Here is a 21,923-nt window from a genome sequence, read left to right as displayed (position 1 = left end):
TTCTGAATCTCCATAACTTCCTGGCCTTTGACCCCTCTGTTTCAGTGTGTCAGATTTTGGTTAAGGTAACATTTAGAAGTTTGTATGCCGTGATGACCAACATGCAGCTTTGTCTCAGATTTTGGCATTTATTTTTTGAATTGCCAGCAGCAGGCTTGCTCTGTTTGGTACTGTTTCCAGCTTGAGCCCTTGTTATCCTGGAGCCCTTCTCTTTTCTGGGATCATTAGGGACAGAATTCCTTTGCAGCCTGCATATGCCCTGGGGCTCACCCTCAGTATTGCCTATACCAGTTGCAATTTGTGCCTTAACACCTTGCAAATCTTTTCACTCCCTCTAAATTTCGTGCTCCACTGTGTACTGAAGAATGTGGCCTTAGTTTGGGGTCTGTTCAAAGGGGAGGAGGCTGAAGGGAAGGGTGCTGAATGGAGAATGGATCTGGTGATTTGCTCTGTGGATTAAAGGGGAGGATGTTTGACAATGCCTGGGTTGTGTTACCATCAATTAAATTCAATATTTACGAGTTGGCAGATGTGGAGAGCAGACTTGATGGTAAATGTAATCTGTGAACTTTGAAGCTTCTGTAAACGTATCAGAAGTGTTTAACTCCTTTTCCTGCCCATCTGTTTCTTTTTCTTTTGTTCCCTGCTGAAACCAGGTCCTTTATTCAAACTGTCTTGCTTACCAAAGGGTGCTTGTTATTCTTGCCACACTCCTTGATTTCACTACCTTCATGTGCCTGTGCTAAGATATACTTTAACCTAAACCCGCCTTTCCTTTTTGCCTCACAGCTGTGTTCCTCTACTGCTTCATTGCTTGTACTTAAGCTGCATTGGTTCTTCTCTCCATCATTTAACCCTCACAGTGTCAGCAGTGATTAGGCCTTATGTGTGTTATGTTCTTCTGCCAGTGATTACTGGAGAAACTGTATTTTAAAAGATTTATTGAAAAAAATCCATCTGTGAAAGGCTAGCCAGCAGCCCTCACCATTGCTTTAAACACCTTTTCTTGCCACCACCATGCACCTGTACACCAGGAGGGGCCTGAGAAACAACAGCACATGCTGATAGGATTACATGTCAAAATTGCTAGGTATCTCCAGCTTCTGCTGTGTGGCTCACTTAGCTTTTCCAGCAAATTGGTAAGTGTATGTTGAAATACGTGACTGGAATTAATGTATGCAACCATAGTGGTTTATTGTTCATTTTATCATCTGTTTCATAACATACAGACATTGATGCTTTTAATTAGCTTAGATTAAATATCACAATGGTATCACCAGAGCAAGCAGATCACCAGTGTAAACAGTTACACAGATATATTTAAAGAAATTACACACACACAAAGATATCTATATACAAACGTACATATCTGTACTTCTGTGCATATAAACTTTTGAGAACACTTGTGTTTTGAAGACTTAACTGCTGAGCCTACACATTCTCTTTATTCTGGACTTATTTATGGCTGTCTCATATTGCTTTTGCAAAAGCACTGCACATCTAGACTTTGATGTTTTTTATAACATGCTTATCAACTAATTAACTTCATTAATTTTGCAATTTGTGAAGTTAATTAGTAAAAATGCTATATAAAACTTGAAAGTTATTTTAATCTTAAGTTTGTATTAAAAATTATTATCATGCTTTTGATTACTAAACTCAATCCAGTTAGCTCAGACAGGGTTACGTGATATTAAAACCAGCTTTGTTCTGCATCTTTCCTAGCTAGTTAGTAGCATTTTTCACTAACAATTACTGTGACTTTGTCTGGTATCTGAAAATGCAGCTACAGGGAAAAGGCAAGGAATAAGAAAAAAAAAAAAGTAAAAAAGAAAAATATGGTGTGGCGAAGTAGAAGTTGCGTTTCAGTTTGGGTTGCTAGAGAAACAAGTTGGAAAAAGGGGAGGTGAAAATATTAAAAAAGTTTGCCTTGACATGGTAATACAGGTGAGAACAGTACTTGGCTACCAGCCTCCTCTCCTTTGGTGAACCATTTTGGAGGAGATGCGCTACAGGCTGTACTGCCTGTCAGCCTGATCACAACCCACTGCATATACCTAAAGGGTATGATAAGGAAAACCTGCTTGCCTAAGTAAGGGCAGCAGAGAGGGGATGTTGGGAAATTGCAGCAAAGAGCACAAAATCTGTGAGGCTGGAGTGGATACTAGGTTCTAGTAATAGCAATAATAGTAATGTAGTAATAGTAATAATAATAGCAAAAAGGTGTAGTAGCAGCATAGGTGTGGGTACCTCAGGAGCACAACCACTATGCAGACACTCCATATGGTGTCTACAGAGCAGTCCACAGCGTTTACACCTTCTCCCTCAATTTAATAAAAGTAATGTACATGTGCCTACAGGTGAATGTAAATGAATACATTTTTGTGGTCAGATGGGTGTTGCCTTAGAGCTATGCAGAGGGTTTGCTCTTGGTTACATGTAGTTTTTCTCCCTGTGTGCATAGTCTCTGTGGGCTGCACTGGACTGCCCCTTCTTCTCGTCCCGGTGTTTCTTACACTGTGTCCTGTCACCCCTCTGGTGGGACCTCTCCCACTTCGTACTGCTCATTACTCACCAGAATTTGTTTTTAAGCGTACAGTTTTGTCTTAGAGAGCTCAGTGCTGCAGGCCTAAGCCTGGAGCAGTGCCTAAGTCCAAGCTCTGGCAGTGGTACATCCATCTACAACACTGGCACCAGCCAACCAAGCAGCATTACTGCCTGGTCGTTTCCCTGCAATGCATATTGTATCCATTTTTATAGTTTCTTTTATACTTTCAACAGACTTTATAACAGCAATAATGTCATTCAGACAATTACGCCGTAATTGACCTTAGCGTTGAGCATCCTTGGCTTTTACTGCAGTTTGCTTAATACTTCAGGATGGTCAATTATCTCTTAATTCCCACTTTGTTGGGAATTATTGTTTTAATTATTACACTCCAAATACATAATTTTGGAGTAGTAGTAAGGGTACGCTGGGGAATGGTCATATTCGTGAGTGCTTTAAAGAGTTACCAGCTATATCATGTGGGAGGGCTTTTCATGCTGTCATCTGTAGTCATTACTTTTAACACTGATTTCATTTAATTACCACTTAGTCTGCTCAGGCCAGGTCTTCATCTGCAGAAGCCAGCGTATGAGGAGTTGGGGCCGGCAGGATTTGAGAGCGGTTGGATGGCTGTGCAATCTGACCATATTGATTTTTCTGCCCTGTTACAGTGGGAGTCATCTATGTTAATGCAAGTAACTTCCAGTGGAAGACGGGGTTAAAACGGTGACAGTTTTTTTTCTTTTCCTAGCAATCTGAAGTATTAATTATCCCAAACAGGCAGTAAGCACACTGGAGTTTGCCCTGTTACTGGTGAGAATTTTGGTAATTTTAAGGCTGCATAAAAGACTTGTATGGGCCTCTATGTTCATTTAATTTGTGCCTGTGTGGCGCTAGTACTCCACCAGGAGCAGCACCCTGCTGGTGTTGGAGAGAAAACAGAGTGGTACTTGTGGTGGGAGATCTTTTCAGTTAGCACTGTGCTTGGCACTGCCCCAGATATATACTGAACTGTGTAACATGCCATGCTTTACAGCCTGGTGCAAAAGATACTGCGGGTCCTGCACTAGAAACACACTGTCCCATGTCTTAAGCAAACCACACGAGCAAGGCAGCATTCTCAGCCCTTCTATAAATGTGTATTTCAGTTGGGTTTTGTCAGCATTTTGTCATTTATTTAACGTGAATAAAAATGTTCTACCCAAGCATTATATTAAAAAGTGGTACGTTTTGCTAAAACAGAAACCTACTTTCACCAAAGAGTATTTTTTCCTATGTGTGATCTAATCATTATGTATGAGCAAACTCAGTGTTGGTTAGTAGGAAAATGCTACTCTTTAGTAGATTAATGCATTTTATTGAAGAAAACAGCAGCATGGAAAGACTTTATTTCTCTATAAATTTTAATAGTTACTAAAATCAGGACTTTGGCCCATTAAGTTACAGCCTGCCAAGTCATAATGCTGAATCACTTAATTTCTCTAAGTAGCTATCCTGTTCCAGCTTCTTAAAGGCAGCTGTTAGGAAAGCACTGATGTTTTAATCAAGGAACAGGGTGGAGTCTGACAGCTAAACAGTCTACTTTGATGGAGGTTTTCTTGCACTGTCTGCAAATGTAAGGACCTCTCTTGGAGTACGTAGACTTGCATGCTCAAGGACCGTGGTGTGGGGGGGTACAGGATTATATTCCAGAATCTGATGTCAGTGGAAACCATGAGGACATTGTTACATCCCAGTATTTCTCACTGGAGATAGACCCTTACAAATGTTTATAGGTTGAAAAGCTATTGCCAACAATAGTGGGAACTCAGTATGGCTAATAATGTTGTCCCTTGCACACTGAAAATAGTACATTAGGTCCATAGGAAGATGTAGACCATAGCTCATTGGCTATGGCCAAGCAAGATCTTTTCATATTGGTATCAGGTCTGATCCATCTTTGAAGCAATAAAACCATTAAGCAGTGTGCACCCAGTGCCCAATATGGTGCTCATCCTTTATGTGCTAGTGATAATTAGCTATTTTATCATTCTAGTAGGGAGCTTTAATTTGTTACTTTATTAAGCAGTGAAATCAAAGATTAAAATGGTATCTGTAGCACATAGCTAACTAGATAGTGAAAAATGAAACTATATTGTTTCAAATTTATGAAAATAAACATTTCTATTTAAATAAGTGCAGTAGTTTAGTTCTTTAGACACCACTAATTTGTAGTTTACTGGTGATTATTTTTCTTCATTTTAAAGTACATTGCTGTCTGTAGGGTGAAGTTGAGAAATAATGAATTAAAATCACATTACAAGCTACTGCCTCTCAAACTGTAAAGGAATATGAATGAAATAGGAGCATACTATTAAAATCTTTCACAAAAGACTATGCTATATTGTTGTAGTAAACAAATACATCTTCCCAGCCATCAGTTCATCTAATATTACATTTCTCCTTGGCCTTTATTTTAAGGGCTTCTGTGCCTACTGCCACTACTGTCTCCAAATGTCTTAACATGTGCTTTCTCTTCAGAACAAAAAATAACATTGTTAGTTTGTGTCATTTACTATAATAGTTGATTAACGATGTACTTAAAATATAAATCAGTAAATGTATTTTAAGATGTATTTGCTCAGGATGAGAAATCCTTGTCTACCTATTTTATACTGTCAGGGAAAGAGCGAGAGAGAGAGAGAGAGAGTGGAAGGCGGGCAGGCTGGCAAATGGGAAAGGCACAGGCTGTGTTCAGCACTAGCTTTGTTCTAAAATGTTTATTTGCAATCAGTGTACTTAGAGGGTAATTAACAGTTACTAATCAAAAAGATGGAAGATTTTTGCAGATTCTACCACTCATTAATCTGAGCTGCTGTTGACAAGAATTGGGAATTTTAGAGAAGCAGAGAGGAAGACCTGAGTGTCCCAGCAGGCAGAAATGTTCTTTCACATAACTTGAGCAACAACCATAGCTTAACTTCTGTGGTTAAGTGTTCTTAATCCTTACCAGAAGTTTGTGGTATAATAAGGAAAAGAAGAAATTCAGTAATAGGAGTGGAACAGAATTTGCACAATGTAAATGCTGATTTCTTGGTTTGTATGTGTTCCTGGTAGTAGCTGTAAAATAATCCCAGGGAGGTGTGCACTGAAAACCCCAAAACCTGGGGTGTGCACTGAAAACCCCAGTTCTGCTGTGTTGTGTGGTTTTATGTGGAACAACAGCTGTCCATAGTGCATGGAGCAAGAACTGCAAAACCAGTGTTGCTGGATGAATGGGAGGATCCAAAATCTGGCAGTAGGACTTTCTTTGGTTGTTGTTCCTCCCACCACCTTATATAAGGAGGACAGAGAAATGGAGACAGTTAGCAGGGTTGCAACTGAGAATTACTTTCATCTCCATTCCTGTCAGCTCCAATTCTGCAAAATGCCTGAACACATCCTTAATTATGTACGTTCAACTATTGACTTCAGTGTGAGATAAAGTTTACTGCATACTTAAATGCTTTTCTGAACTAGGGCCAAAAGCTGCTGCTGCTAAAATCAATCCCAGAGGGAACTTTGCACCTTGCGTTACTTCCTTTTTTGTATACCAAGATACAGGCTCCACCAAGGCTTTGGAAATATGGTAGGAGTTTATAGATGTCACCTGCCTTGTTTAAAGGAGTAGGGCAGAATTGCTGGATGACAGTGCATAAAGTACATACTATTTTCTTTTCTTTCCTGCCCGGTACATGTGCTTTTTAATGATCTTACTATGGGCTGTCGAATGGCAAGAGACTCACTGAGCCACTGTGTTATGTTTCCATCTACTGTAGGTAGTAGCCTGTTACTGTAAAAGGTGCCAAAATAAAATGAGTTCAGGTGGTTTTCCTGTTCTTTCCTGCTTCAAGACAGTTTAGAAGCTTGCTTCTCTCTTTGCTAGAAATCTTCATTCAAATGTTTGCTGTAGTGTGACTAACCTTGAGCCACTCCGTTCTTCTTGATTTATACGGCAAATGCACACACATATGCACCCACCATCCCTCTTCTGGGAGTATTGGTTTAACCCTGAATATTTGTAGAGGAAACAAGCCGAAACCAGGCAAATGTACGGTTTTCATAAAATGGTCCAAAGTAGCTCTGCATTCATCTTGTTGACATTGAAGATAGCAACTGCGATCTATCAGTTGATCACTGGTTTTTGTCTCTTGCAACACATTGTGCACTTCTAATACAAGATACTTTGCTGGGTAGCTATCACTGATTAAAACCCAAAGTGCTATCTGTGAGAACAGCTCCAAATCATTATCAGGTTAAGTTGTACGGAGGGATAGTTACAAATGGACCACTGTTTTGAATGAGTGACTTGATGATGTTTTCTTTGTCTCTTCTGGCTACAGAGCTCTTCTGTATCTCCCTCAGCAAGTTTCAGAACAGCAGAAAAGCACAGAAATTCCACAGATTATTCTTCAGATAGTAAAAAACAGAAGACGGAAGAGAAGGAAATAGCAACTCGTTATGTGAGTAAATTGTCTGCACTGTGCGTTGCCAAACTTAAGTGTTCCTCTGTAATTTCACCTGATTCCTGCCACATAACTAATTTTAAAATTGAGGGGCAAATGTTGAGCAGGTTCTTATTGCCTGCCTCTAACATATATGCTGGGTGGAAATTTTTTGGTGCCAAAGTTTTATAGTGTTTTTAACAATATAAATACAGAGCACCTGGAAGGCATGTGACAGGAGGACTGAGCATTAGTGAGGCTGAGACGTGGTAGATCTGGACTCTAGCTTGGCTCCACTCCTCGGTGCAGTGCAACTTCGGATGAGCATTTTCATCCTGCTCACCACTGTGAAAACTGGGAAGAATGCTATAGGTGTGGCAACTTGTTAAAGCAGAAGCTCTATGGGTGACCTAAATATTACAATTGTATTACCACATAAAGCTTGGTAAAAGTAAACACTATGTTGCATAGTTGTGAGCAGCCTTGCATTTCATTGGTTTATTTTTTCTCAGTACTTAAGAGATGTTGGGATATTAAATAAATGTTTTTAACACATTGTGATTTGTCGTTGCAGGACAGCGATGGTGAAAAGAGTGATGACAACTTGGTAGTTGACGTTTCCAATGAGGTACACACAATGGTTGTTTTTCTGCCTTAAAGGGGGGTGGGGTGGGGTGGGGGGTGTCTTCAGTGGTTTCTGTGCATACTGAGTATGTGAATAAGATGACAGCCTTTGCTTTTGTAAAGGAGCCTGAAATTCCCCAGTGAACCCAGACAAGTCATCTTTCTTTGGAATGCAAATCAGATTTGTAACACTTATTTCTATCAAGGACATTCTTGTATGAACCAAAAGTCTGCTTGAGATACTTGAAGCCAGCACACAGCAGATAGGATACAGCTTGTAACAGTATCTGTGTTTTCTTTCACTCTGGCCAGGACTTCATTTGTGAACTTTAGCAGGTCTGCCAAGTGCCTCAACTCTTTTCAGTCTGTCACCTGACAAATTATATTTACCTGCCTATTTGAGTATCCATAGATTTTTAACATTATTTTTCATGGTTAATGTCATCAAATTTTAAGACTGTTTTTAAAAAAAAGAAATTAAAAAGTAGTCTTCCATTATACATCTTGATTTTACAATTTTATCAGCTAAATCAATTAAGAATGGAAGGAAGAGGTCACTTTTTATGACACATCTTCGTTCCAAAGTGAGAATTGCTCAAGACAAGCAATAGTAGCTAGTATGATGTTTTTATACTAACCCACGTTGCTGATATTTAGGATCCTTCCTCTCCCCGGGGGAGCCCAGCACACTCTCCACGGGAGAATGGCTTGGACAAGACTCGACTGCTGAAGAAAGATGCACCAATTAGTCCGGCGTCTATTGCATCCTCCAGCAGTACTCCTTCCTCCAAATCCAAAGAACTTAGCCTTGTAAGTGCTTCAAAGTGCTCCTGACCCGTGATCATCTGCTGAAACACATGCTTACCAGATTTATGTCTGGACACAATTTAGATTCCCACAGCTATCAGTAAAGCACTATGAAGCATCAAGTTAAAATTTGTTTAATTTATCTCTTCAAAGGAATTTTATAAAATAGTAAGGAGAAAGTCCACAGCCTTTTTTGGGGATAGGAGAAGGTTATTTTCACTGGTGGTGTGGGTAGGTGATAGATGTGCTGTACTGAGAGATGTTTTTCTCCTCCCCCATATGAAAAACTGTCATTCTGAGAATAAATAAAAGTACACAGGGGTTTCTTGAGCTGTTTTCCTCTGCTGTGGTTTATAGTAAATTCGGTCCCCTGCTTGGATGTGATTTGGTTGTTAGCTTTGTTTGAATTACCAGGCCATATACAATAACAATAATTTTTATTTTCTACCTAAAAAGTAATCTGTCATTTACAAGAGCCTTCCTTGACTTGCATCGCAAATCACAATGCAAAAGAGCGAGCTGCCTGCAAGTCGGGGGTGTTCTTTCCTTTCATGTTTGTGACCACAGTTAATCACTTTCCTGAGCTGCACAGTAACTCCCTTCTCAGCTCTTCACAGGTCAGAGTACATGATTATTTAAAGAAATAAAATAAATAAAGAGAAAGCTTAAAGTGAATGTAGTGCTCAGGAAAGGTTATGGAATGACAGGTTCAGGCCTGGCAGTCAGTGGTTTGTCTGATGAACAAGTTTGTCACAAAAGTAACACCGCACAGTTCCTGACTTTATATCCATCACTGTCTCCATCCTGTGTTTGCAGCACCATGTTCGGGCAGGAGTTGTTGGTCAGTTGTGGGGGTTTTTTCTGCTTTTCTCGTCCACCCGGCAGTGGCCTCTTACAGAAACTCATAATCATAATGGGAGCAGGTCCACTGTGAGCAGAGTGAGACCACCAACAGATTTCACGTATGCTGCCAATGTAATTGTCAGACGACAGTGGTTTTCAGTCATTGACCTCATTCTGAATCATACAGATGCTCCTGATGAGGAAAGCTGTGAAGGCTGTAGTTAATTCCCAAAGCCATTCTGCCTTTTTCAGTGTCTCTGCAGCTTCTCTTTATTGCCAGGGACTGTTGAAACCCAAAAGCTAAATATCACTGATCATGCACACTCTGGTTTCATCAGCTATCTTTCCAACCACTAGCTAAAAAGGTAAAATAGCTAATAAATTTTCTTCCTTTTTCCTTTTTCATGATTAGAATGAGAAATCTACCACTCCTGTGTCTAAATCAAATACCCCAACTCCACGGACTGATGCCCCAACTCCAGGCAGCAACTCCACTCCCGGACTGAGGCCAGTGCCTGGCAAACCCCCAGGTGTGGACCCGCTAGGTTAGTGTCCATGTATTTTGATGATGTGGAACGGTGGCCATTTGTCCCTAACCAGCTCCCTTTAAATCTGCATTGACGAGGCAGTATATTATAGCTGCCTAAACTGGGTACTGAGCTGGTTCTTCAGCACTTCAATACAGCATGCACACACACACACACACATATTGCTGTTTGCCAAATTCATACCTCATCTGATGGGTCTGGGTTGGCTGTGTGACCTCTCTTTTTTCCCCTCAATAGCTTCAGGTTTAAGGACACCTATGGCAGTGCCGTGTCCCTACCCTACTCCATTTGGGATCGTGCCACATGCTGGTATGAACGGGGAGCTGACAAGCCCTGGAGCTGCCTATGCCGGTCTACACAATATTTCCCCTCAAATGAGTGCAGCAGCTGCAGCAGCAGCAGCAGCGGCAGCTTACGGGAGATCTCCAGTGGTAAGTGTTGGCTGCTAGTGTGTTTGGTGTTGAGAGCAGTTTATATTAAATTTAAGACCTGCAGGGTTAAATCTAGTTCCATCTCTTTGTGATTTGGGGAGTATGCTATCGAGAACATGAATTAAACAGTCATCCTTTGCCTAACTCCATCTTTAATACACGCTTTTGTCTTGCTTTGGGGAAACTACAGGTTGGTTTTGATCCACATCATCATATGCGAGTCCCAGGCATCCCTCCGAATCTCACAGGCATCCCAGGAGGAAAACCGTGAGTATTAAACATTCAGCTTTAAAAGTCAGTCATCTGTTGAAGTTGTGTTCTCTAGCCGGCTGGAATTCCACTTAGCTACCTTAAACTATTGTGTAAATAGAAATAAATACAGCTATTTGGCAAGGGCAGGAGAAACATTGTTTAATCTTAATGTTGCATTTGTAAATTTGTTTTGAAGACTAATAGTGGTCAACAAGAACTGGGTGATATAAAGGAGACAGAAATAAATGGAAAAAGGAGCTGAGCTTTGAGGTCTTCTTACATGCTGAATCTGACTGGTTGGTCTTATATGGAAATGCAAACTGGAACAGGTCTTTCCATCTCTGCTGTACTGTGCTTCTCCGATTAAAAAAAAATATTTCTTTGTTCACAAAAGCCTTGCAATTACTTGCAAACTTAGAAGGATATAAACAGCACTGTGCAGAGAAAGGAACACTGAAATGTTTTGTTTGATTGAAAACACTGGAAAGAATTATTGTAGCGTAATGTTCAGATTCATCCTTGATGGAACTGACTGTAAAAGGTGACCTGCTCTACCAGGCTTCGCTTGTTGTGAGCCTTGGAAGAAGAATTACACAGGTATGAAGAACTCTCTGCTCACATCCCTCTTGAGTTAGAGAAGGGAAAGAATAAAACAGCTATGTATACCATATTGATCCAGACTTTACGTAAGGGTCCTTAAGTTCCACTTCTTGCATGACATTTGTGGGAAACTGTGACCATCTAATACTGGAGAGTTTGAAGGGCAGGTGATGTTTGTGCTGTTCCTTCTCTCACCAAATAATAGGAATGTGTTTGTGGAGGAGTGGTTGGGGAGCAGTCACACACTTTCATGCACACATTTACCTGACAGTGAGCTTGAAGACATGCAGGATTAATAACAAACACATGTTGACAAGCAGTCAGTCCTAGTGCCTGTAACTCCTCTTGTACACATATGTCACACAAATCATAAACCATGTCCAGCTCCCTCAGACATCACATAGTAGTTGCCACTTCAAGTTGACTTTTCTGCTAGTTACACTGCCCTGTTATGTGGCTGTGTTAAGGCAAGTATGGAAACTGGTGTGCAGCAGCTTCTGGACTAGCTGTTTGCATTAAAAATTCTGCAGGGCACAGATCTTCATCCTGCACAGATGGAGCACTTAGAAGTCTCTTGATGCAATGTTCGAATGTCTGCTGAGTTCAAGTTCATCCTTGGTGGAGTTGGTCACCTGGAAAAAAGGTGACCCGTGCTACCAGGCTTTGCTTGGTGTAGTCTCAGAAACAACAATACCAGGGGTGCAGAGATCTCCTTGCTCACATCTTTCTTAGAGATGGGGGAATAAAATACGGGGAAAACTGGTATCAGATTGCTTCAGTTCTGCTACATCTCCAAGGGTTTGAATGTTGTTAATGCATTGGTGACTGGTTTATAAAATTTATAACATTGTAACATGTTTAAATGTAACTTTCATTTGTCTGCTTTAAGGCCTGAAACCTTTGAAATCTGTGGCTGTTTTAGCACAATTGCATTGTTTTTTCTTCATTGTAGGTGGGGCACTTTTCACAGCTGTCATTCAGGATTGTTACTTTCTCATTTACTCTTCCTTTTCTCTTAGAGTAAAACTTGTGTAAATTCTCTGCACTGAGTGTTGAAATGGAGCGGGCAGTGTGTGGCATGGCAGGGATCTGGCCTCTGATAACTCTCATTCACTTTGAAGTTATATCAAAATACTTCTGGAGTTATATCAAAACACTGAGGATTATACAATATGTAAATAGAAAAGGTAGCTGATGTCAAAAGAAGAAAAAAGTGCTGGACAGGTGTTTATAGTGTAAAATATTTGTAAGATATTTAGAATACTTCAAATAGGCAATGTGCAGTGTTAGTTCTCAGAGTGAAAAAAAAAACAAACCTCAACCACCACAAAACCAAACTAAGCAACAAACCAGCAGTTTAATTATACAGGCTGGTATGGAGTAGTGAATAGAGTGAGAATAAGGTAGTCACAGATCACTCCAGACCTAAGCTTTATTTCTGTAATTGTTAAGTATATTCCCTGTGTACTTTATAAACATGCTAAAACTCACATTGGCTGATGAAGTATCATACACAATGCTCAACATGGCTTTGCAGAGTGCCTGCCTGCGGAAATCAGAAAAGATGCTAATGAAGTTCCACTTGTTTTGTTAGATATTTCAGGTGACCATCAGCTGCTTTTTCCAGTACATTATTGCAGCAAACGGGAATTAGGAAGTTAATGAGGAATATATTTCAGATTTCTGTGGTGATAATCAAACCCAAATTCTACTCCTCATATAGGCAGTTTGCTGCTTCTGACAACCACAGAAATCTGTCCTACCCTTTCCTGAATGTGTTTAACGTCAAAAAATGGAGAATGAGGATATGATCCGTCACTCAGGCCTGCCAGAACAAGAAACAGCTCAGGATGTGAAGTGTATAAAGCTCTGGGAATAGGGCAGAAAGGTGAAAATGCAGTTGCATTTTGTCCCACTGAAAATTATTGTTTGAGTGTTAATGCACTATGAATCTTAAATAAAAAATTCAGTAATTGAACTCTGAAGACTGCCTTCTTCAGTGACTTTGAAGCAACAATTAAGGAATGATTTAAGTATTCTCATAAAACAATTTCTTTTTGTGAGCTCTTCTCATCCCACCATTGTGACAGTGGATTTTTCATCAGTGCTGTGATGAATTTTTAGATCAAAGGGAACGAAAGCCTTCTCTTAAGTATACCTTGGTATGTGTAAGTGAGCCCTCTTATAAAGTTGGTGCTCTTGTAACAGATCTGATGTGTCAGGTAGCATCTCAGAACAAGACAATTTCACAACCTAACTGTTCTCCCTGGGAAAATTTTGATATGAAGCTGTTGATAGGTTATTCACAGGTGGCATAACTGGCAGTCACACAACGTGTTCTTTCTCAGTGAGAACCCTGATTCTGGCAAGAGAAATTGGGATTTTTAGTTGTTGTGTCAGGTCCACACACAAGGAAAAAAAAAACCCAAAAAACCACCAAAACAGAAAGAAAGAAGAGAGCAAGCCCAAAAGAAGCAAGGAAATTTGAGTGCATTTCTGCTGACCTGTCATGTCAGATGTCAGCAACCATGCCTTGAGGACTTAACTTCTTGATGGTGGAGGTTTCACTGCACCCTTAGGGTACAGTGCTGGGCAGTTTCACTGGAGGGGTGTGGGACCCATGGCACATTGGGGGCAGTTTGGCGGCAGTCCAGCTGAAGTTTGCACATTGGAGTCAGTAAGGGGGCAACCAAATATCCCCTGGCCCTCAGCTACCCACCATGCTCTGCAGCAGCCAGCCAACTATTTCTGTCTTCCAGGGGGCCCTGACCTGACCTTCTTTTCCTCCTCTGCATGCAGTGGTGTCCCCACGCCCCAGGTGTAAGAGTAGAGTTGTGTATCTTCACTCATGCCAGAAGTCCTCATTGCATGAATTGTAAAAGCTCATTTGATTGATAGATGGTGCTTGACTTTCCACGTTATAAGAATAGTACCTAAGTTTGTGCTTTGAGGGTCATGCTATAGATAAATAAATGATTCCTTCATCACATGATTAAAAAGATTGCAAAAGGATCTGAGTGTGCAATCTGAATACCCACAGTGGAAACACACCTTTAATTCTGTTTCCTTAAATAGGCTTGAAGAAAAACTTCTTAAATCACGCCCTATCTTTTTTTACCTCTTAGAGCATACTCATTTCATGTAAGTGCAGATGGTCAGATGCAGCCGGTTCCTTTCCCTCCTGATGCCCTCATTGGTCCAGGAATCCCTCGCCATGCCCGTCAGATCAACACTCTGAACCACGGGGAAGTTGTGTGTGCAGTTACCATCAGCAACCCCACGAGACATGTGTACACGGGTGGGAAGGGGTGCGTGAAAGTCTGGGACATCAGCCACCCTGGTAACAAGAGCCCTGTCTCTCAGCTGGACTGCCTGGTAGGTGAACAGGGGCGTGCAACAGTGGAATAAAGTAGCAGGTTGTGTTAAGATTGAAATGACACTGTTACGGTACAATAAATAGTGGCAATTTCAACGCTGTCATTGGTATCAAAGCTTGATATTTAATTTATAATTTTGGTGGCTTTTTGAACTGAGTTTGAATTATGTTCTTTGTCATACTTGTGATTTCCCCGCCCCCAGTGAGTCAAAATCTCTTTAATATCCTAAAATTGTATCGATAGGGGGAAGGATCAAAGACACCACAAACATCGTTTATAAACTTTAACATTTGTTGGCAATCTTAAAGCTTGCTATCCTATCATGCTAAAAGTTGCTCTCTTGCAGCTATATTCTCTGAGAATATTTGGAGATGATGTCACATATTTTTTGTTCTGTTATGTGTGTGAATTCATTACCCTGTCTTAATGTGACAATTAAAAATATCCTCGACTGTTATTCGCAAATTATTTGAATGTGCTAACAAGATGAAGCATTGTTAGCAGCTTTTGTCATGTCATTTACCAGTTCATGATAAGATGTTGCTTCTTGTTACAGAGGCAGTAAAATGAGAACCGTAGCTTGTAGTGGCTACCGCAGCTTGTAGTAGCTACACAAGCTGCTACACAAATAAAGAAAATTGCCCAAATATTTTCCTGTGACATCTCCTAGATGATGGCAGCAAGTCTCACTGGAACAGAGTGTGGGGGAGTGTGCAGGGAATTTGGTGCTCCCCCATGCCAAGAGGTTAATGTGCTGAAATAAACAGAGTATGAAAATGTAACTTTCTACGTAAGCTGTCGAATACAGCTAACTTGAATTGTTTTGGGCTGGGTTCAGGTCTTTGCATTTTGATGCTAATTAAGATTAAGTATCTCTTACTACTGAGTTTTGTAGATCAAGTTTAAGTACTTCCCTAATGTCATGTAATTTTCTGGCATTAATACACTTTATCATTGTCATAAGTATAAATGGCTCATTAAAACCAGGAGGGAATACAATACTTTTATGGATTTCTGCTCTCATGTTAATGCTGTTTTCCTTTCCCCGTGAGTAATCTCTTGATGGCTTCTGTCTCCACAGAACAGAGATAACTACATCCGTTCCTGCAGATTGCTCCCTGACGGCCGCACCCTGATTGTTGGCGGGGAAGCCAGCACGTTATCCATTTGGGACCTGGCAGCACCAACTCCTCGCATCAAAGCAGAGCTGACATCCTCAGCCCCTGCCTGCTACGCCCTGGCTATCAGCCCTGATTCCAAGGTCTGCTTCTCTTGCTGTAGCGATGGGAACATAGCAGTGTGGGATCTGCATAACCAGACTTTAGTAAGGTAGGTCGACAGAACTGGATCATCAGGTTGTGAAGAATTAATTAAACATGGCCTTATGTACTCTTCTGCATACATAAGCTATTTTCTCCATGGAGTCTGCCTAGCTGCTACCAGTATTTCATTGCTAGGCAATGTCATGGTAATACCTTGACAAAAGTCTATAAAATTGTTTATAGGTTTTGAGGGCTTCATAATTCCAGGCCTGTTGAGCAGCCTATAAATATAATTTCCTAAGATCAGTGGGTGTTGACACTGCTGTAGGTTCTTTGAACAGATGGTTTTCTTTGTGTCCTTGCAGTACACAGTGCTCACACTCCAATCTCTTTCATAAGTGCTCCAGCAAATATGTCTTGGGTAAAGATCTGTGTAAATTACCTCATTGCAAACTTAGCGTCGTAGGAGTTCGGGTTGCTGCTCAACTCTAATGTGCAGTAAGCTGGGACTCAGTCACAGAGCCTCTCTGCACACTGCACAGTGTGTGTGTTGTTATGTGTAATATAAAATAATATATGTAATATTGAAGGCAGGCTTTTACTCCTTGATGTTCCCAGTTAGACTGCTCTTTTTTTCCCAGCTTTGTTGGTCACCTGCAGATTCTTATTAAAGTGACTTTTGAATGATCATGCTCCATTCCTTTGGGAGGAGGGGGGTGTTTTCAGTTGAATAGTGGGTATCAGACAGTCAGCAGCAAAGATCCCCAGAGTATCTGACTCATAAAATGTGCTTTTTGAAATCAAATTAGCACTTGGCTGTCTGGCCTGATTGTTTCATCAATTCATCACAAAACTCACGTGGTTGTCCCGGAATTTATATTAATCTCACATTGCTATTGGAATCTACATTACTGTTGTCTGTAATGGCTGTGTGTCAGGGACTGAAAGAAAAAGGAGCTATTTGTATACATGCTCAGAACCAACTCTTTCCTGTGTGAGAACATGTGTATCTTCTTTCCATATTTGCAGGCAATTTCAGGGCCACACAGATGGAGCAAGCTGTATTGACATTTCTAATGATGGCACCAAACTATGGACAGGAGGCTTGGACAATACAGTCAGATCCTGGGATCTCAGAGAAGGGAGACAGCTACAGCAACATGACTTCACATCACAGGTTCAAGCTTAGAAGCTTTAGCATGTTAACAAAAATCTGTCATGGTTTTCTAAAACAAGCATTTTTGGATTTTGGTGGTGTTGTTTTTTTTAAGTAAAGAAGGCAGGCTCAAAGAGAACTCCAAAGAATTTTTCACTTGGTCTCACACTTTTTTTTTTTTTTTAACTTTTTTTTTTTTTTTTAATTTGATGTGGCAGCTAAACATCTTTCTGGATTGTGACTATTTGACAGATTAGTACTTCTCCTGTGAGAATGGTGGAGATTCCTTTTTATAAAAGAACTGCCAGATTAAAGTGTTCCTGTTGCTGTTTCTGTAGATTCTTGTTCAAAAATATTTTAAGAAACTATTTTAAAATGCTGTCAGATAAGCTAGGACATTACATTTTATAGCTTGATTCAGTGCTTTACTATTACAGTTTTAATTGAGCTTTGTTTACATGAACTGATGTATCTTGATTACTGTAGTAATTGGATTATCACATTTTTAAAACTGTAGTAGACCAAAATGTGTTTTTGCATAGTGTTAACAGTGTAGCAAGAGTTGGTGTTGAATATCTCAAGCTCGTTCCTTTACTGATTGCAGCATGTGCTGTGCTAATTCCAGATTTTCTCACTGGGCTATTGTCCAACTGGTGAGTGGTTGGCAGTAGGAATGGAGAACAGTAACGTTGAGGTGCTGCATGTTACTAAGCCGGACAAGTATCAGCTGCATCTTCATGAGAGCTGTGTGTTATCACTCAAATTTGCTCACTGTGGTAAGCAAATGTTTCTATGCCAGTGTTTTCCCTCCTGAGAAATTCTTTCAGGACTACCTTTAAGTGAAAGTAGAGGTATAGTTAAAAATTAGATGTTACATTTAAGTATTAACATTATTTACAAAATTCTACATGACTGCTTTTTTGTGGGAATTGCTTATGTTGTGATCGAATTTGGTAGTGGAACCAGATGAAAGCATGACTGTTCTTTGGATATGTGTGAATGTATTGTTTTTATGATTAATCTGTTTCTTGGGGTGCATTCCTTGAAAACAAAATGCAACAATAACATTTAAACAATCTATTGCAGGCAAATGGTTTGTAAGCACTGGAAAAGATAATCTTCTTAATGCCTGGAGAACACCTTATGGAGCCAGTATATTCCAGGTAATAACCTCCTAGAAGCTGTTTTTCACATACATCGTAGTGCAGTAATGCTGCACATCTCAGGGTCTGTCATTAACTTAAGGAGTTTTTAAATGGAAATTCTTGGCTAATTACTATCTTCCTTTAAGACTTTGTAATTAACAAGATACGTTTTTGTCCTTTCTAACATTTGAGTGATTTAGCTGTTAGAGTAAAAATTTAGCTTTTAATCCAAAATTCTTTCTAATACCCTTCTTTATCACCTTCTTGTGCATATTGCTGTGATATAGTACTCAAGTCTTGTTGTTAGATGAGCATTCACTGAAGGTCCAAAATGTAGCTAAAAGTGAAATTCATATTCAACACATGTATTTCTCTTGGATGAGATGAAAAAAGTTAGTGGATTGAACAGGCACACTTCTGAGCTGAAGGCTGTATCCTTATGGAGGAGCTCCATGGAGTGTAACTGGAAGTTGTAACCTTTCTATAGTATTTATCCCTCTGAGCCCAATGTTAATGGCACTTCAGTGCCATTAAAGGAAAATGGGATTTTTGCATGTCCCTCTCTTTCACCCACAGGTACCTCTAGGCTGTGAATATTTTGTATTAACTGGTGTTCTGGTCCAAATGGTCAGGTCTCACCTGTACTGACACCTGTTGTGTCTCTGCTTTTGGGGACAATGCGGTTTGCCTTGACATGAGAAAGCTGAGGTCAGAGTTTTCTTGCTGGAGGATATTTAGTTCCACAACCACCTCCCACAGAAAGCCCACATGATCCTTAACAAGAGCACATCACCCTTAAAAGTGATGTTAAAATCCCAGTGCAGCTTTCTTACTGAAGGGCAGAGAAAGAAGCTTTACATGCAGTGCAGCAGAGGTTGCTTGGCAAAAACTTGGAATGACTGGGAAGTGTTTAGCTCTTGCAGTGAATGTGGACATGTATTATGTAAAGAAAACATGCACTAAAACAGCAAGTAAAATGTGGCAATACATACACATCATCTCAGAAAAGACAGAAAAGCTGGGAGGAACAGAGCTACTGTGTCCTGTTGTATGCTGTCTCCTGTTCAACTGAAGTACACTTGTGCATCCTGTTCCACCACAGTATCTTTTCATATTTACATCCTCCCTGATAATGCCTTTGTGCAAGGATTTTGTCTTCTGTGTTAGGGAAATAGTGAGAGGAGATAGGTACTACTGTGGAGTCTCATCGTTTTATACATGTGGGTGGGTAGGGCTTTGTAGTGCTTCTCCATACGGATTTCTGATTTAAAACAAACAAGGAAGGGAAGAAGAAGAAGTTGGCTTTTCATTCATTTTATGCAAAAGCTAATGTAAAAAATATTAATAAATGCTTGCTTGTAAAATATATAGGAAGGACTGCTTCTTTTTTTTTTGATTGCTAGATTATCTCTAGGTACATACCATTCACTTGCTTTGCTGCTGCTGTTTCTGTTGCCATAGAGCTTTAGGTGGAACAAGTTTGGAAAAACAGTTATGTAACAAAAGCTTTTGCTATGGTACTGATACTTAAATAAGCTTTCGGTGTCTTCCCTCTCTATAAACTCTACAATTAATCTTCAAGCCTTTCTGGATTGAAAGATTGGAAAACCGTAATTTTCTTTTCCCTTTTCTCTTTTGTTTTGTTTCTTGTAGTCCAAAGAATCCTCATCTGTGCTTAGCTGTGATATATCTGTGGATGACAAATACATTGTTACTGGCTCTGGGGACAAGAAAGCTACAGTCTACGAAGTTATTTATTAGAGACAAATCTGAATGCAGACAGAACTCCTTCTCCTAGCACTTTGCTGTATATTCCTTTTTTTTTTTTTTTTTTTTTTTTTTTCTTTCTAAACTGAGAACTTAAATGCTCATCACAGTTGTGGAATTTATTTTTACCTTCTTAACTTGCTGTTGATTTGTGAATGCTTATTAAGAACTTGTGATACCAAATTGTCAGATATCTACTTGGAAGAAGATGGAATAAGCATATTTAACAGTGAACTTGACTCTTTAATTATGTATTATAGCTGTAATGTATTTATTTTGTTTAAAGAAGTCTTTCTAACAATGAACTGACTAAATAAAGCTGTCTGGCCCGGCTTTAGTTTGAAAGGTACATTGTATACTTTGTGTTTTTGCAGGTGAATAAATTGGGGATCTTGGAGAAGGATGTTCAGGAGATAGTTAAAAGTTACACTAAATAGACTTGTAGTTTCTATTTAAAAAAATAAACTTTGTTATATTTTTTAGTCCTGTTCTTGGATGAGACCTCTAAGTGTTATTACAGTATAATTATTTGGTGGGAAGATGCTGTATCTTAACTATTTTAGACAGTCTTGGAAACTTAGGAAATTGCAAATTGTAGCCAGTGATCTACATGCCTGTGATGAATGGCAAATTCAGTTCACATCTAAATTAAATTCACTTTGAGTAAGAATGTGCTAATTTATATATTTGCAATGTTAATATAGCATCTTGTGTACAGATTTGTTCTCAATGCTTTTCTGTTGATAAACATAAAGCATTTTGGTGTCAAGCTAGGTTTTTTAATATAAACACCTCTCTTTGTTATATTGTAGAGAGTACAATAAGTTGCCTCAAAGAATCACCTTTGTAACTTCTGGAAACTTTTGCAATGTTTCCTTGAAAATGGGGATATGTGTCTTTGGGCAATTTTTCAATTACAAGATATTATGAAAAATATTTGATATGTTCTTTGGAAACTGCACTGAAATAAGAATGGATGCCTACCAATATACAAACTACAAAAGCAATGACCTCCAAGGTAGGATTTGGAAGAGTACTCATTCCGACATACAAAAAGGAATGGATTCTTACTGGGATAAGGACTTGCTTTGTTCGCCAGCAGTTCAATCCAAGTCTTGGTTGGATGTCCCTAAAATGGACGCAGACTGAGCCATTGTGCCAGAGACAACGTGTTATCTTTTTATGTTTGTTGTTGTTGCTGTTAAACTATGATCTGTGACTTTTTTTTTGAATGCTTTAAAAAAAATCTTTAAGTCTGTGGATCTGCTGATGTACAGTGCCTTTGCTGCTATGGATCAAAATCAAAAGACCCTTGTAGATAAATTTTATTGTATAAGTAGAAAATTACTTAATTTCATACTAGAAATGGATTGATGCTGCAAGTAAAAATGGACTGTTCATTGAAGTTCCAAATGTGGTAGCAAAAAATGGTGTCTTAAGTGCTTAGTGTTTGATGTCATTAACAGTTTCGTAATACTCTACATTGTAGAAAGATTTTGATACTAAACTGTGTCATTGTACATAGTTCTAATGCATTGTATTGACCACCAGTACTTCTATAATGGTAGATTATTGTTTGTGCATTCAGACTTTTAAGCATTAAACATAAGTAACTTCTAAGATGCATTTTTCTTTCCGCCCACCCCACCCCCTACCCCTGGCTTCTTTTTGTGTGTGATAATCTCAGTTATGTGTGCAGAATGCTGCCTGTAAGGACAACAGGCATTCAGTTGCAGAGCATGCCACTACATATACTTTGTGATTTTGTCACTGAGGGACAATGTAGAGTTTCATAAGTTTTCTCTGAGCTAGCAAAATCAATGAATTTAGAGTTTCCCCGAGTTGCCTGACTGCATTGATTGTGAATTCTTGGAGGCATCAGCCACAAAACTTCAGCCATGTCACTTAGTAGTTTGCCACCTCCCACTTGTGTAGTTTCCTGTCTGATACAAAGCTTTACGTTATCTCATACCTTGAGGAGAGTGAAACTGGGGACAACTCCTGCTCCCACACCTGCTGAAATATGGGGAGCTCAGCAGGGCATGGGGAGTGATGTTGCATTGCAGCATCACACCCAGTTTTCCCCTTCTAGTGCTAAAA

General features: G+C 39.6%; 1 protein-coding gene across 3 annotated transcripts in view; it reads left to right on the top strand.

Annotated features, from left to right (window-relative positions):
* The window catches only part of LOC121081349 (transducin-like enhancer protein 4), a 98,241-nt gene extending 76,798 nt beyond the window's left edge, over positions 1-21,443 (top strand). For 2 of the 3 annotated variants that reach the window (XM_040580294.1, XM_040580293.1), the window contains exons 9-20: positions 6,910-7,029; positions 7,586-7,639; positions 8,293-8,445; positions 9,698-9,830; positions 10,071-10,264; positions 10,455-10,531; positions 14,242-14,491; positions 15,575-15,822; positions 16,785-16,932; positions 17,537-17,687; positions 17,998-18,074; positions 19,710-21,443. In XM_040580294.1, the coding sequence (XP_040436228.1) occupies positions 6,910-7,029; positions 7,586-7,639; positions 8,293-8,445; positions 9,698-9,830; positions 10,071-10,264; positions 10,455-10,531; positions 14,242-14,491; positions 15,575-15,822; positions 16,785-16,932; positions 17,537-17,687; positions 17,998-18,074; positions 19,710-19,817 (1,713 nt within the window). In that variant the 3' untranslated portion in view covers positions 19,818-21,443. The remainder of the gene's footprint in view (positions 1-6,909; positions 7,030-7,585; positions 7,640-8,292; positions 8,446-9,697; positions 9,831-10,070; positions 10,265-10,454; positions 10,532-14,241; positions 14,492-15,574; positions 15,823-16,784; positions 16,933-17,536; positions 17,688-17,997; positions 18,075-19,709) is intronic. The other variant, XM_040580295.1, reaches the window with a different exon arrangement.
* The last annotated feature ends 480 nt before the right edge of the window (positions 21,444-21,923 follow it).

The sequence above is a fragment of the Falco naumanni genome, chromosome Z (genome assembly GCF_017639655.2).
Source record: "Falco naumanni isolate bFalNau1 chromosome Z, bFalNau1.pat, whole genome shotgun sequence".
Taxonomy (NCBI): domain Eukaryota; kingdom Metazoa; phylum Chordata; class Aves; order Falconiformes; family Falconidae; genus Falco; species Falco naumanni.
This window is presented reverse-complemented; position numbering and strand designations above follow the sequence as displayed.